This window comes from Heterodontus francisci, chromosome 35 (assembly GCF_036365525.1).
Source record: "Heterodontus francisci isolate sHetFra1 chromosome 35, sHetFra1.hap1, whole genome shotgun sequence".
Taxonomy (NCBI): domain Eukaryota; kingdom Metazoa; phylum Chordata; class Chondrichthyes; order Heterodontiformes; family Heterodontidae; genus Heterodontus; species Heterodontus francisci.
Window position 1 is genome coordinate 38,556,698 of NC_090405.1, and position 14,730 is coordinate 38,571,427.

The 14,730-nt window shown below is 44.5% G+C and overlaps 1 protein-coding gene across 2 annotated transcripts in view; it reads right to left on the bottom strand.

The window, feature by feature from the left end:
* Positions 1–14,730, bottom strand: part of malt3 (MALT paracaspase 3) — a 112,333-nt gene that overhangs the window by 81,367 nt on the left and 16,236 nt on the right. The window contains exons 1-2 of one of the 2 annotated variants that reach the window (XM_068015392.1): positions 12,833–12,977; positions 3,218–3,339 (exon numbers count right to left, since the gene is read on the bottom strand). In XM_068015392.1, coding sequence (XP_067871493.1) covers positions 3,218–3,339; positions 12,833–12,890 — 180 coding nt within the window. In that variant the 5' untranslated portion in view covers positions 12,891–12,977. Of the gene's footprint in view, positions 1–3,217; positions 3,340–12,832; positions 12,978–14,730 lie in introns of those variants that run through there. The other variant, XM_068015393.1, reaches the window with a different exon arrangement.

Consider the following 14,730-nt stretch of genomic DNA (forward strand, 5'->3'; position numbering starts at 1 on the left):
TCTATATTGAAGGTCAGTTTTATTCTCCTTTAGAATTCATTTGAGGTTCAAATAAAGCTCAAAGAACATTAAAAAATTCACAAAGAATGGAAGGATAAATGAAGGGGGAGTTTAGTTTGTTCAAAAAGATAGAAAAAACACATTGCATTTAATAGCACCTTTTATATTCTCAAGACATCCCAAATTGCTTCACACTTCCAAACGAGTACGTGTAGGAATTGTGAAAATCAACTTGCACACAGCCAAGATCTCACAAACAGTAACAAAACAATTGACTAGATAATCCATTTTTAATGATGTTGGTTGAGGAATAAGTGTTGGCTAGAGCCCAACTGCTCAAATAGTGCCATGGGAGCTTTTATATCCAACAGAAAGGACAAGCAGGGCTTCATTTGAAAGATAGCAGCACTGACAGTGCAACACTTCCTCAGTACCCTATTGCAGTGTCAACTAAAACCTGGCTAACTGACCTTAACCCAACTAGACCCGACTACATGTGTTGGGTTCAGGTCGAAATTCCGAATCCAGCATTCGGGCTCGGGTCCGGATCAGGCTTACCCATGATTCCCCACAACTCCAGCTACAGGAATAGCCTGCTGCCAGAACAGATGAAGGAGATTTGTGACAGGTCGGGCGTGAGAAAAAAATTAAGGGGCTTGTGCTTGGGTTGGCGGTGTTCGGGTCAGGTTTTAGTTTTATGCCCGAGACAGGCTTTACAGCATCAGCCTAGATTTTGTGCTCAAGTTTCTGGGGTAGGGGTTGAACTCTCGACCTTCTGACAAAGGTGACAGTGCTGCCCACTGAACCATGACTCACAGCCTTAGATCAGTTGTAGCACTCCAACTTGGATTTTTTATATAAAAAAAAAATTTAACACCCCTGCTGCCGGGGAAACCCTAAGGATCTACTTGACGTGTCCAGTGAGATTATGCATGGGGACCCTCCCAGAGTGGCTCCATTATAAAGAGTGGGGAAAAGGGCCTTTAAACCCAGGCTGTGGAATACCCTCCAGTCTGTACTGGTGAACAAAGTCTGAAATGCACCATCATGAGAAAGTCGCCTCCTTCTATAAATGTTAAGAATAAGTTCTATTTGATAAGTGATGAGTAGCTGTTAGAGATTTTCTCAGCAATGGCACGTAACATAACTATTTTAGGATCAATGGAACAAGCATTTCATGACCTCAGCCTCTTAACTGTTGTGTTAAAGGAGCCTTCAGCGCAACCGACTTTTATGCAAATGACAGGTTTAGTGGTTGCGTGGGCTCGGATGACTTCATCCTGAACTTCCTCTACAGTTTGTCCTGTGCACGTGCTCAGCTCATGTGGCTGTTGCGAAGGAGATATTTTTGTGACTGAGGAAATCTTGTACATAACGCATGGGCTAAAGTATGTCAAAGTTAACTTGTGAGACAGAGGTCAACATTTTCCAATCACCGTTGTTTTAACACTGGCATTAACCTATTCATATTTTTTAACTAATTAATAAATCGGCATTTAAATTATGCCTATTGGAAGATTGAGGCAAGAAGGTCAAAAGTTCAGGGCTTAGGTTGATTAGGTTGCTAAGAGGCAAAAAGCTCCAAAAACCTATGTCGGGATATGTTCCTCGTCACTTTATAGTGACTTGCTCAGTAGGCTGCTGGGGAGGAGTTCTTGGTACCTGTGGTCTGCGTATCGAGGGCTCAAGCTCACCGTGGTCAGTTGTTTCATGGCCACACAATGCCTACTGTTCAAGAGGGGGGGGGGTGACAATCCCTTGGAAGTAGGAGAATGGAAGCGAGTTGATTCATTCATCCAATACCCGAGTGGGGCAGGTCCTCTATTCAAGGGTGCCTTAATGAATGATCAACCTGGTTGTCTCATCGAAGGGATAGACCTATTCTACAAGGTACTGGAATACTGCCCACTCGGCTCCAGATAACTAAGCAAGTGAAAGCCCTCTTAGAGTAGGGTAGTGCTGGCAGCCGGAAGCTCACCTGTTCTCAGTGCTGGTTTAACTGCTGCACAAACCCTGTGCACAATTGGATATCTCCAAGCCTTGGCACTTGCCAACCTGCACCACAGGCCTATGGGTTTAGATATTGGAGACATCGAGGGATAGGTGTTTGGAGTGAATGACCATATGTTAATATCAGTCTCCATTCCCTGCTGAGCCTTGCAGTGGGCATCAGCAGTGAATCAAAGTAGCGAGACTTTGTGGATCTGCAGAAGAACATATTCAATTGCAAATACCTCCTACATGGCCCTGGGCTTTTTAAAGTTCTTGAACCAAGATTCTTGGTTTCTTTGATCTGAGGCAGTGGCAAAATAAAGAGTCTCCAGTACAATTAATCAGAATTACCAGGGGCTCCTGCAGTGTTTGGACAGGAGGCCTCTACTCAGGACTTCTACCTCATTAGACTGACTGAACAATTCATATATTTGGCAAACAGAACAACTTAAGGAATGGTTTACGGATCGTGGTTGAAAAAAACTTTTAAAATTGCAGAGTGCTATGTATAGACTGAATATATATATTAACCCAGGCCCCGTCTGTCCTCTCAAATATAAGAGCGAGCCCACGGTACTATTCAATGAACAGCAAGGAATGCTGGGTGGGGTGACGGGACTGGTTCTCCCAGTGTTCTGGCTAATATTTCTCCCTCAACTGTCTCCTAACAGACAGACAATCTTGTCATTCATCACACTGCTGTCTGTGGGAGCTTGCTGTGCACGAAGGGGCTGCAGCGTTTACAACAGTGACTACACTTCAAAAAGTACTTCATTGGCTGTAAAGTGCTTTGGGATGTCCTGAGGCCATGAGAGGTGCTATATAAATGCAAGTCTTTCTTTATAGAACTATACTACAAAAGCGTTTCATTGACTGTGAAACTCTTGAGGGTGTTCGAAGGATGTGATAGACTTTAAATAAAAAAGGCAAAGTCTTCCTTATTCTGGTTTAACTAGATGGGAATTATTTCTCCTGGCACTGCTGCCCTTTGTCTTTAATGCAGGTTTGGCCAGATTGGAGTTTATAGCTGGATGATGAGCCCTATGGATAAGGCTGCCCTGATTCAGCACTGGGGCAGGGCTTCAATTTTCACCTCTGAAGCACAGGCAAGAGAGATCATTTGATTCAATCAAGATATAATTGTGATTTATCATCAAGTAAATGAACAGTCAGACTGTGGTCTACCAGCTTTGAAGATACTCAACAGCCTAACAATGCTGCTTACCTCCTTCTTGCCTTCAAACCACTGGTACTGAAGTGGGGTAGGTCCAATGGCAGCACAATGAAGGGTAACAGGACATCCAGCTGGGACAGAGGCACACTCTGGCTGCTTCGTGATCACAATACCTGCAGCGTAAGACACATTTTGTTAAAATCGGATTCATTTTATTAAATGGTCGCGCGAGCCAGTTTGAAACTGCAGAGGCATCACTGGAGCTTCCTCATGCCAGTCAGTGATAGCATGAGTTGACCACGTGGGAGTTAGAGAATGTGATGTTTTATAAGGCGGAGCTATTCAGCCCCGGCAGTAATCTAACTCACCAGTCAAAAACTGACAGGATCGGGTGTAACACTGGGTATTTACACTCTGCCCGATTTTAACAGAGTGGAGTATAAATCCAGTGTTACAGCCAATTCTGTTGGCGAGTTAGCTCAAAATTGCCCCCAAACATTCCAGCACAAAAACTGGCCATTCAGCTCATCACGCCCGCACCGGCGTTTTTCCCCACCTAGTCTAATCCCACTTGTCTTGCTTTCACCTGATCCCTATTAACATTTTCCTTTTTCTAATAGCTACTTAACTACTTAAAAGTTCTTTTTTAAAGAAGTTATGGACTTTGCTTGTGAAGCTGCTTGCTGGCAGAGAATTTGTCACGCAGGCACGTAAACAACAACAATGCAAAACTCAAATTAGTAAAAAAAACAAGCAAAGAAAACAAGGAGGGGAAAATAAAAACAGCGCAATTCAAGCCTGGTCCCAAACAATATAACTCAATAGGAATAATGTTAACACAGTGCAGAGACGACAGTTCAAAATGTAATTCATTGGCTGTGAAGCACTTTGGCACATCCCAAGGACATGAAAATATTTCTCCTGGTTCTTGCGAGAGGATTTTCTCAATTTCTTTCCCCACCACCCCTCACAGCACAGTATCTCTCCCTTTTCTGTTCTCCACCTCATCAGGGTCTCTGCAAGCCATTCTCTACCCCTACAAGGTAATGGGAGCAGTGACTTGCTCCATCTGATACACAGACTGAATGTGCTGCTGATGATTGTGGAGGCTTGGAGCCTCTTCAGTTCTTTTGGACATGACTACTTGGGCTGAGTTTTTTGGGCCCCAGCGACGTTGAGAACGGAGGTGGACATGGCCCGAAAATTACGAGTCTGGCCGGTGTGCCTGCTTCCCGGCCCCGTTCCTGACATTGGCCATTTTGACCGGGTGGGTTCTGGGTCCAGGAAGGCCACCCAGCCCCATGAAGCAGGCAGGCAATTAGGCTCATTAAGGGCCTTGTTAGAGGTGGGTAATGGAGGCCAACTGGGATTTTCCAGTTGGTCTCCAGTCTCCTGACGCAACGGAGGGCAGATCAGCTGCCTGGAAGTGGACACCCAGTAGTAGGCAGGGATGCCAGCACTCCTGGCAGGCATACAGGCCTTACCTGACTGCCTCGGTGGGGGAACAGCCAAAGACTACGCAGTAGAGGGATTCCCCCCACCCCCACCCCACAGTGGTGGCCTGCCCGCTTTTTGCGTTTTTTTTTTAAATTAAATTTTTATAAAAGTAACTGAGGGCACCTTCTTAAACAGCCCTCCCAGTTACTTACCTTGTACTGCAGCTGGATGCTTCTTTGAAGCTAGAAGTTCTCTGATTGGCTCTCCAGCTTTGAGAGCCCACCCACCGCCCTTAATTGTCCAGGGAACCCGTCTCCGTGCCAATTAAGGGCTCACCCACGCGATAATCTGGACTTTAATTTCAGTTTCCCACCGGAGGCTGTTTCAGGACATGAAAATAGTCCCGGGTCCGGTTTCCCACCTCCAGGGGAACAATTCAGTCCCATCTTAGATCCTCCGATCTATTTGGGATGGGTACAAACGCCAGAACTCAGGATACTTAGGGTGGTATTACATTTGGGTCTTCAAATTGGCTATTGCCTGTTTGTGGGAGCTTGCTGTGGGCATACTGGCTGGTGTACTTACCTATATTATAGTGATCTATATTAGAATAGTAATCTGAAAAAAAAAATCTAGTCACTGCAAAGTCCTGAGGACATTAAAAGATGCAGTAAAAATCTAAGCTTTCTTAATCTCTGGAGATGTTTTGGTGAAATGTGATCAATAAATAGCAAAAGCAGAAATCAGAAGCGAGCAAAATGAAGGAACAAAATATTTAAACAAAGAAAAGTTTGAATTAAATCATGTTAACAATAGACTCAACATATATGACAAACACAAAAGGCTTTATTACAAAAGGGAGGTGCAACAAGGCAAGTGAGGAAACAATGGGAGGATGCTGAAGGTTGTAGGAACAAAAGGCCCACAGACTCTTAAAGGTAGCAGGACAGGTCTATAAAAAGGTGGTTAAGAAGGCATATGGCATGCTTTCCCTTATTAGCGGAGGGATAGATTAGAAGAGCAGGGAGGTTATGCTAGAAATGTATACACTAGTATTTGGACCACAGCTTGAGTTCTGTGTAAAGTTCTGGTCATCCCATTACAGGAAAGACGTGATTGCACTAGAGAGGGTGCAGAGGATACTTAAGAGGATGTCGCCAGGACTGGAAAATTTTAGCTATGTGAAAAGATTGGATAGGCTGGTGTTGTTTTCCTTAGAACAGAGGTGGTTTACTTTAGGTGTATAAAACTATGAGGGACCTAGATATATAGAGTAAATAGGGATGACCTATTTATCTTAGCAGAGTGGTCAAAAACCAGGGGGCATAAATTTAAAGTAACTTCTTCTTTGGCCTCCTTGTCTCGAGAGACAAATGGGTAAGCGCCTGGAGGTGGTCAGTGGTTTGTGAAGCAGCGCCTGGAGTGGCTATAAGGGCCAATTCTAGAGTGACAGACTCTTCCACAGGTGCTGCAGATAAAACTGGTTGTCGGGGCTGTTACACAGTTGGCTCACCTCTTGCGCTTCTGTCTTTCTTCCTGCCAACTCTTCGACTCGCCATGCTTTAAAACCCGCCTTTATGATTGCCCACCAGCTCTGGCGATCGTTGGCAACTGACTCCCACGACTTGTGATCAATGCCACAGGACTTCATGTTGCATGTGCAAACGTATTTAAAGCGGAGACAAGGACGGCCGGTGGGTCTGATACCAGTGACGAGCTCACTGTACAATGTGTCCTTGGGGATCCTGCCATCTTCTATGCGGCTCACATGGCCAAGCCATCTCAGGCGCCGCTGGCTTAGTAGGGTGTATATGCTGGGGATGTTGGCCGCTTCGAGGACTTCTGTGTTGGAGATACGGTCCTGCCACCTGATGCCAAGTATTCTCTGGAGGCAGCGCAGATGGAATGAATTGAGACATCACTCTTGGCTGACGTACGTTGTCCAGGCCTCGCTGCCATAGAGCAAGGTTTGGAGGACACAGGCTTGATACACTTGGACTTTTGTGTTCTGTGTCAGTGCGCCATTTTCCCACACTCTCTTGGCCAGTCTGGACATAGCAGAGGAGGCCTTCCCCATGCGCTTGTTGAATTCTGCATCAAGAGACAGGTTACTGGTGATAGTTGAGCCTAGGTAGGTGAACTCTTGAACCACTTCCAGAGTGTGGTCGCTGATATTTATAGATGGTGCATTACTGACGTTCTGTCCCATGATGTTCGTTTTCTTGAGGCTGATGGTTAGGCCAAATTCGGTGCAGGCAGCTGCAATCCTGTCGATGAGTCTCTGCAGACACTCTTCAGTGTGAGATGTTAATGCAGCATCGTCAGCAAAGAAGAGTTCCCTGATGAGGACTTTCTGAACTTTGGTCTTCGCTTTTAGACGGGCAAGGTTGAACAACCTGCCATCTGATCTTGTGTGGAAGAAAATTCCTTCTTAAGACTTGGACGCATGTGAGAGCAGCAGGGAGAAGAAAATCCCAAACAGTGTAGGTGTGAGAGCACAGCCCTGTTTCACGCCACTCAGGATAGGAAAGGGGTCTGATGAGGCACCGCTATGCTGAATTGTGCCTTTCATATTGTCATGGAATGAGGTGATGATACTTAGTAGCTTTGGTGGGCATCCAATCTTTTCTAGTAATCTGAAGAGACCACGTCTGCTGACGAGGTCAAAGGCTTTGGTGAGATCAATGAAAGCAACGTAGAGGGGCATCTGTTGTTCACGGCATTTCTCCTGTAGCTGGCGAGGGGAGAACATCATGTCAATGGTGGATCTCTCTGCTCGAAAGCCACACTGTGCCTCAGGGTAGACACGCTCAACTGGTCGAAGGATTAGAGGGGAGATGAGAAAATGTTTTCACCCAGAAGGTGGTGGGGGATCTGGAACTGACTGCTGAAAGGGTGGTCGAGTACTTAGATGTCTACTTGAAGAGCTGTAGGGCTAAGGACCTAGAGCAGGAAGGTGAGATTAGGCTGGGTGGATCTTCATCGACTGGCATGCACAGGATGGGCCAAGTGCCTCCTTCCATGTCAGAAATTCTCTATGATTTCTATGACATTGAGATGCACGATGAGGTGCAATGCAAGCTCAAGACTTTCTTTTTCTGAGCGACTGGCAAACGCTTTTTTTTTTTAAAAACCACTTTAAATATGAAGAATGTTTCCTTAAAGAATGTCAGAAAAGCTGTCAGCACGTGCCTTTGATGAACCTCTGAAGGGCTTAGAAATTTAATAGCTGATTTTCCTCACCCATTTCCACCCCTCCCATTCCCCCCCATACCCCAATCAAAGCACAAGTTGGGTAAAGTGCATCTGGAGTTTGCTCCATCTGATGGGACCCGATCCCAACCATATTTACAGCTTCAAGTCATTATAATGGCTCTGATGTTCCTCAGGATCAGAAATATCCTTTATTCATTTCCTTTATTGGCCAAAATTGGCCAGAAAACAAAAGCAGGGATGAAATGCTGGTTAGGCCACAGCTGGAGTATCGAGTACAGTTCTGGTCACCACATTACAGGAAGGACATAATTGCTCTAGAGAGAGTACAGAGGAGATTTACAAGAATGTTGCCAGGGCTGGAAAATGGAAGCTATGAGGAAAGATTGGATAGGCTAGGGTTGTTTTCCTTAGAGCAGAGGAGACTGCGGGGTGACTTAATTGAGTTGTACAAAATTATGAGGGGCCTAGATAGGAAGGACCTGTTTCCTCTGGCGGAGAGGTCAATTACCAGGAGGCACAGATTTAAAGTAATTGGTCAGGGGATTAGAGGGGACATGAGGAAAAATGTTTTCACCCAGAAGGTAGTGGGTGTCTGGAATTCACTGTGGTGGAGGCAGAAACCCTCAACTTATTTAAAAAGGTATCTGGGACCTGCACCTGACATGTTGTAACCTGCAAAGCTACGGACCAGGTGCTGGAAGGTGGGATTAGATTGGGCGGCTAGTTTTTTTTTCAGCTGGCACAGACACGATGGGCTGAATGGCCTCTCTCTGTGCCGTAACTTTTCTATGGTTCTATGGAAAGCAAAGAAGGAGCCTGACTCGCAGCAATGGTGTGGCTGCTGGCAAAAAACAGCAGCCAGAAAGTCTTCAGTTTCAATCCTGGTTCAATCCTGACAATGTTAGCTAAAACATACTTATCTTCCAAGTATCCCACCTGTCCCCCTCCTTGCATGCTGCATTTTGATTGGCGTTGGGTGCAAGTGCTAAAGCCAGGGTTGCCAATTGTTTTCACCATATGACCTCCTGCCCCGTCCAATTAAGCTGACATTCCTCCACCCTCTCCAAACGTTCCTAACTAATAAATGAAAGTATTCAAACAAAATGAGAAAAAAATAAATTTTTTTTAAAAACTGTCCTTAGATTTTATTTTCTTGGGTTTTGCTTGCAGCAGTGTCCAGGAGACTCCAGGATAATCCTGGAGGGTTGGCAACCCTAGCTAAAGCCCACATGCTGTGGGCCTCTGCTCTTCTCCTATGCTTTATACCCAGAAACTAAGTGTACCAGCAGAGGAAAAATCAGTCCCATCACCTTTATGATTATTAACAGATGTTTGAACTTTTTTCTTCGATGAGAGACTCCAATACTCTTCCTACAATGTCCTTACCAATATTATCCCTCAATCAACATCACTAAAATATATCGGGTCATTATCACGTTGCTGTCTGTGGCAGCTTGCTGTGTGCAAATTGGCTGCCACAATTGCCCACGTTACAACACTGACTGCACTTCAAAAGAGTACTTCATTGGCTATAAAGTGCTTTTGGACATCCTGAGGTTGTGCAAGCTACTATATAAATGCAAGTCTTTCTTTCTTTCCTTTCATTCATAGCAATAATAATGAATCACAAAAAGTTAACACATATGTAATTAGGAAGACAAATGGAATGTTGTCCTTTATTGCAAGGGGGATGGAGGACAAAAGTAGGAAGTCTTGCTAAAACTGTACAGGGTGTTGGTGAGAATATACCTGGAGTAATGCACACAGTTTGGTCTCCTTATTTAAGGAGGGATATACTTGCAGTGGACGCAGTTCAGAGAAGGTTCACTAGGTTGATTGCTGGAATGAAGGTGTTGTCTTATGAGGAAAGGTTGAGCAGGTTGGGCCGATGCTCACTGGAGTTTAGAAGAATGAGAGGCGACCTTATTGAAATATAGAAGATTCGACAGGGTGGATGCTGAGAGGATGTTTCCCCTCATGGGGGAATCTAGAACTAGGGGGCACAATTTCAAAATGAGGTGTTGCCCATTTCAGATGGACATGTGGCAGAATTTCTTCTCTCAGAGGGTCGTTAATGTTTGGAGAGCAATGGAGGCTGAGTCATTGAATATATTTGAGGCTGAGCTAGACAGATTTTTGATCTTCAAGGGAGTAAAGGGTTATGGTGGGCAGGCAGGCAAGTACAGTTTAAGGCTATAATCAGATCAGCCATGATTTTATTGAATGGCAGAGCAAGTTCGAGGGGCCAAATGGCCTATTCCTGCTCCTATTTCTTATGCTCTTATGTTCACTGAAACACTGTGCTACACGAGCAGCTGGTTATGAGAGGAAAGCAGTGACTTTCTGCGTCTTGTCTGGAGGAAATCTCTCCCGCGCCCGAACACAGGTGTTACAAAAAAAAAGTTACAAAAGTCACACTTTTCCTGTGGAGCCACACTTGCCCAGTGCATTGATCAACAATGGATGTTTATCACAAGACTGTCCCTTTAAGTAAAAAGTACAAAAGGTTGTGACTCTGGAGCTGTTAGAATCAGGAATTGAAACAGGAGCCAGTGTTAATATTTCCGTTAGATAGAGAAACTCCAGTTCTCCAATTGACTTATTTGAAGACTGGTTCAAAATTGCATTTCCAACACAGGTCTATTTTCATGAAAACAGGAAAAGCAAGTTTCATAGAGGATGTGTGAAGAGAAGGTTAGGAGTTCGGGGTCAGCAGACAGCCATAGAAACGACTTGCGATAACATGGGAGGGCTTCGGCAAGAAGGGGGTTTCACTTACATTCTACCCCTGCTCCATTCTCTCATCCTTCCCTGATGCCATCAGGGGTAATTTTCAACAGCACTACACCCGAGCAGTGACTCCTCCCAACCCTTCTCCAGCTGCCATATTCAATGTGAGCGATTCCTCAGGGGGACAGTTGATCACCGGTGATCCATCATAGATCAGCTCTCTCAGCTCACCTTCATTGTACAGCCCAGTATCATCACACAGTACATTTATCTTACCAACAACTATCAGCAGAGGCTTAGTAACCCCTCAGACTATTTCTCTCTGATAACATTGGCCTTCACTCTTCAAAAAGGATCACTGCCTTTGTGTTTGATGAAACATTTTTTTCTTGTTATTGGGCAGGGCAAACACCTAGAATAGTCTTCTCATTATTTTACATTGGCCCAAGACTACGAACACAAGAAAAAGACAGGGATAAGAAAAGACTGATTCACCTAGCCTATCATTTAGGAAACAACAAATTTGCATTTATATAGCGTCTTTCACAATGTCCCAAAGCACTTTACAGTTAATGAAGCACTTTTGAATCATTGTTGTAATGGAGGGAAATGCAGCAGCCAATTTATGCACAGCAAGCTCCCACAATCAGCGATAAGGTAAATGACCAGATAATCTGTTTTTCTTTAAACTGATGTTGGTTGAGGTGATAACCGTGAGCCAAGGCACTGGAAGAACTCCCTTGATCTTTTACGTCCAACTGGGAAGATAAGATTGGTTTAATGCTCCATCTGAAAGACAGCACATCCGCGCTGGCAGGTCAGCCTAGATTATGTACTCAAATACTTGGCGTGGTGCTTAAACCAACTACCTTCTGAATCAGAGGCAAGAATGCTGCCACTGTGAGAAAGGTGGCATCTAGCCAGCTATATTATGAATACCTCACTTCAGTAGGTCATTGCAAATATGTATCGCCCCTTCAGTAATGTCATTTTTCCCCCAAGTCTGGTAAAATGTACTTTTTACTCATTTAAATTTCTCTCTCTTCTAGCCTGATGTATCCTAAAGTCAAATTCTGGGTTTTCAACAAGTTCGTACCTCACCTTTCTTCTCTCTGGACTGCAAGTTTCTCTCTTTACTCATAATTTACCCCTTCATACTTAGGATCATCCTTATTCTTTCTCTATACTCAGTCCAATGTATATATATATCTTTTCAAGTGTTGCAAACATATGCAACCTCAATTCCTTTAAAGTAAGGTATTCAGAATGAGAGAAACAATTTTTCAGTACTGAGCGAAATGTCAGCCTAGGATGATGAGCTCAAGTCTCTAGAATGGGGCTTGAACCCATTACCTTCGGATTCTGAGGCGACAGTGCTAGCATTGAGCCACAGCAATTTCCTGAAGGCTGCTGTGGAAAACGTGACCCTTGATTACCACTTCTCAAATTCCAGTCTACCTCACTACACCGGTGAAAAGCTGGGAGAATGGGGGTTGTGGTTGAGTGGGAAGAACTAAACAATAGTTTCTGCACCACTTCCTCTGCAGGCCTGGTAACAATCCACCACCTGCAGCTTGAAGATAAAAAAATAAGTGTAAGGTGATCCTTTTCCAAAGAGCTGGTTACACATTGCAGTTCCCTCCTTTTCAGCCCATTTAGCCCCTCCCAACTACACTGGTATGGTGAGCCAGTTTGTATGATTCCCATTAAATGCAAACGTGCTTTGAATTTTCTTCGGACTTCTGCTCCGCCATTTGAATTTTGGTGGAGGTTTGGCAGAAATCCTGTTTAAATGCATTCCATAGCTTTGTCCCATACTTCACTAAAGCCCCAACACTTGTAGCACAGTTGGTAGCACTCGCACTGTTGTGTGGTGTTCAAGTGAGTACAGAAAAACTAGGCTGACACTCGCAGTGCAGCACTCCCCCAGGACTGCAATGACAGGAGATGCCGGCCCTCAGATCAGACATGAAAAAAGAGGCCAATCTGCCCTCTCAGGGGTCATTACAGATCCCCTAGCATTATTTTGAGGAGCAGGGGTGCTTTCCTCAGAGTCCTGATCAATAGTTATCCCACAACCAACATGAACAAATTATCTAGTCATTATCCCACTTCTGGGAGCTTGCTGTGCCAAATTGGCTGCCACTTTACCTACATTACAGCACTGACCACACTTCAAATGTTCCTCCGACTATAAAGCACTTGGAGACATCCTGCAGTCATGAAAGGCGCTATACAAATAGAAGTTTTTCTTCACTGTTTAATACTTGGATTATCCCTTACCTGTCTTTTCTCTGGGTTGTGGGATTGAGCTTTTTTTAAACCTTCCCTCCCAACTCATCCTCCTCACAGCCGGAATCTTTTCGCTTTCCCTTCTCTGCACCTTTTCAAGGGAATGGGTGCGCGCACATCTTTTTTGTTTTGTTAAAGCAGGAAGACAGCTGGTCAATGAGCAAGGATTCACTGTCATGCAATAAAAAAAAAGCCCTGTAACATCCTGTGGGCTTGCATTCACAAATGTTCATATTAGTCACACAGCTGCCCAGAGAGCCTCCTGATCCTGCAGGATAGGAGAAGTAAAAGCAAACAGTGCAACCACATCCGTTCCCTTATATAAAAGCACGTTAAGCTCAGACTCAAGCTTGGAAAAGTCCCTATATTTCCAGTGCTTTGGCATACCTTGCAGCATTCGTTTCCGACATTACAAGAGTAACTACACTTCATTAGCTTTAAAGAGCTTTTGGATGCCCTGAGGTCAAGTAAGGCCATGTATGTATAAATGCAAATCTTCCTTTCTCGGTCATTTCGAAAAGGAGACACATCTTGGGATGCTTTACTACATTAAGGGTGCTAGATAATTGCAAGTTGTTGTTGTTGTTGTTGAGAAGCCTATACAGAAGGCAAGCACTCAAGATGAATTTGCAATTGGATTGAAGCATGTTAATTGGTTCCTCCTGTACAGATATGACAGATAGTCACTGCTAATAGCACAGAGAAGGGGGCGAAATGCCATTTGACTTGAAACAGTGAGTACACTTCAAAAAGCACTTCATTGGCTGTAAAGTGCTTTGGGATGTTTGAAGATCATGAAAGGCATGATATTAACAAGTGTTCTCTTTTTTTCAGGACGGTGTAGAGTCCATCTGCAACAAGCTGCTGAGAATACCTTTGAATCCTGCACAATCCATAGCACTGTATAAAGTGGTGCCTGTGACACCATATTGGCCGCATATGGCAACACAAGTCCTGATTAGAATGGAGATGATTGGTTAATTGCCCCATCAATTATGCCTGGAGTCACCACTGTAAGTGACTGGGATTGATTTTACAAACAGTTTGTATTATAGAACTATCCTTCACTCAAAGCATTTTGCTGGAGGATTAATCCTGCTTTTAACAGAGGGCTTTGCTGTGAGTTGAGTCAGGAGTTTTGTTTGCTGCAATTTGTAGACTCTCTGGTTAAATAGACTGTTTGCTGTAATTCCTGCCATAAGTCATGACCCACCTCCACCTCATTGGCCGACAGCGCTGTCAGTACTCCAACTACCAGATTGTTGTAAAAACCCATCTGGTTCACTAATGTCCTTTAGGGAAGGAAATCTGCCATCCTTACCCAATCAGGCCTACATGTGACTCCAGATCCACAGCAATGTGGTGACTCTCAACTGCTTTCTGACATGGCCTAGCAAGCCACTCAGTTGTATCAAACCACTACAGAAAAGTTAAAGAATAGAACCGGACTGACCGCCCAGCCTCAATCTAAGTACTGGAAACAACAAAGGCAGTCAAACTGCAGAGTCCTCCTCCCTAACATCTGGAGACTAGTGCCAAAATTGGGACAGCAACAGCCTGACATCATACTCACTGAATCATACATTACAGCCAATGTCCCAGACTCCTTCGTCACCATCCCTGGGTTATGTCCTGTCCCACTGGCTAGACAGACCCAGCAGAAATGGTGGTACAGTGGTATACAGTCAGGAGGGAGTTGCCCTGGTTGTCCTCAACATAGACTTCAAACCCAATTAAGTCTCATAGCATCAGGTCAAACATGGCCAAGGAAACCACCTCATGATACTACCTACTGCCCTCCCTCAACTGATGAATCAGTACTCCTCCATGTTGAACACCACTTACAGCACTGAGGATAGCAAGGGCACAGAATGTACTCTGGGTGGGGG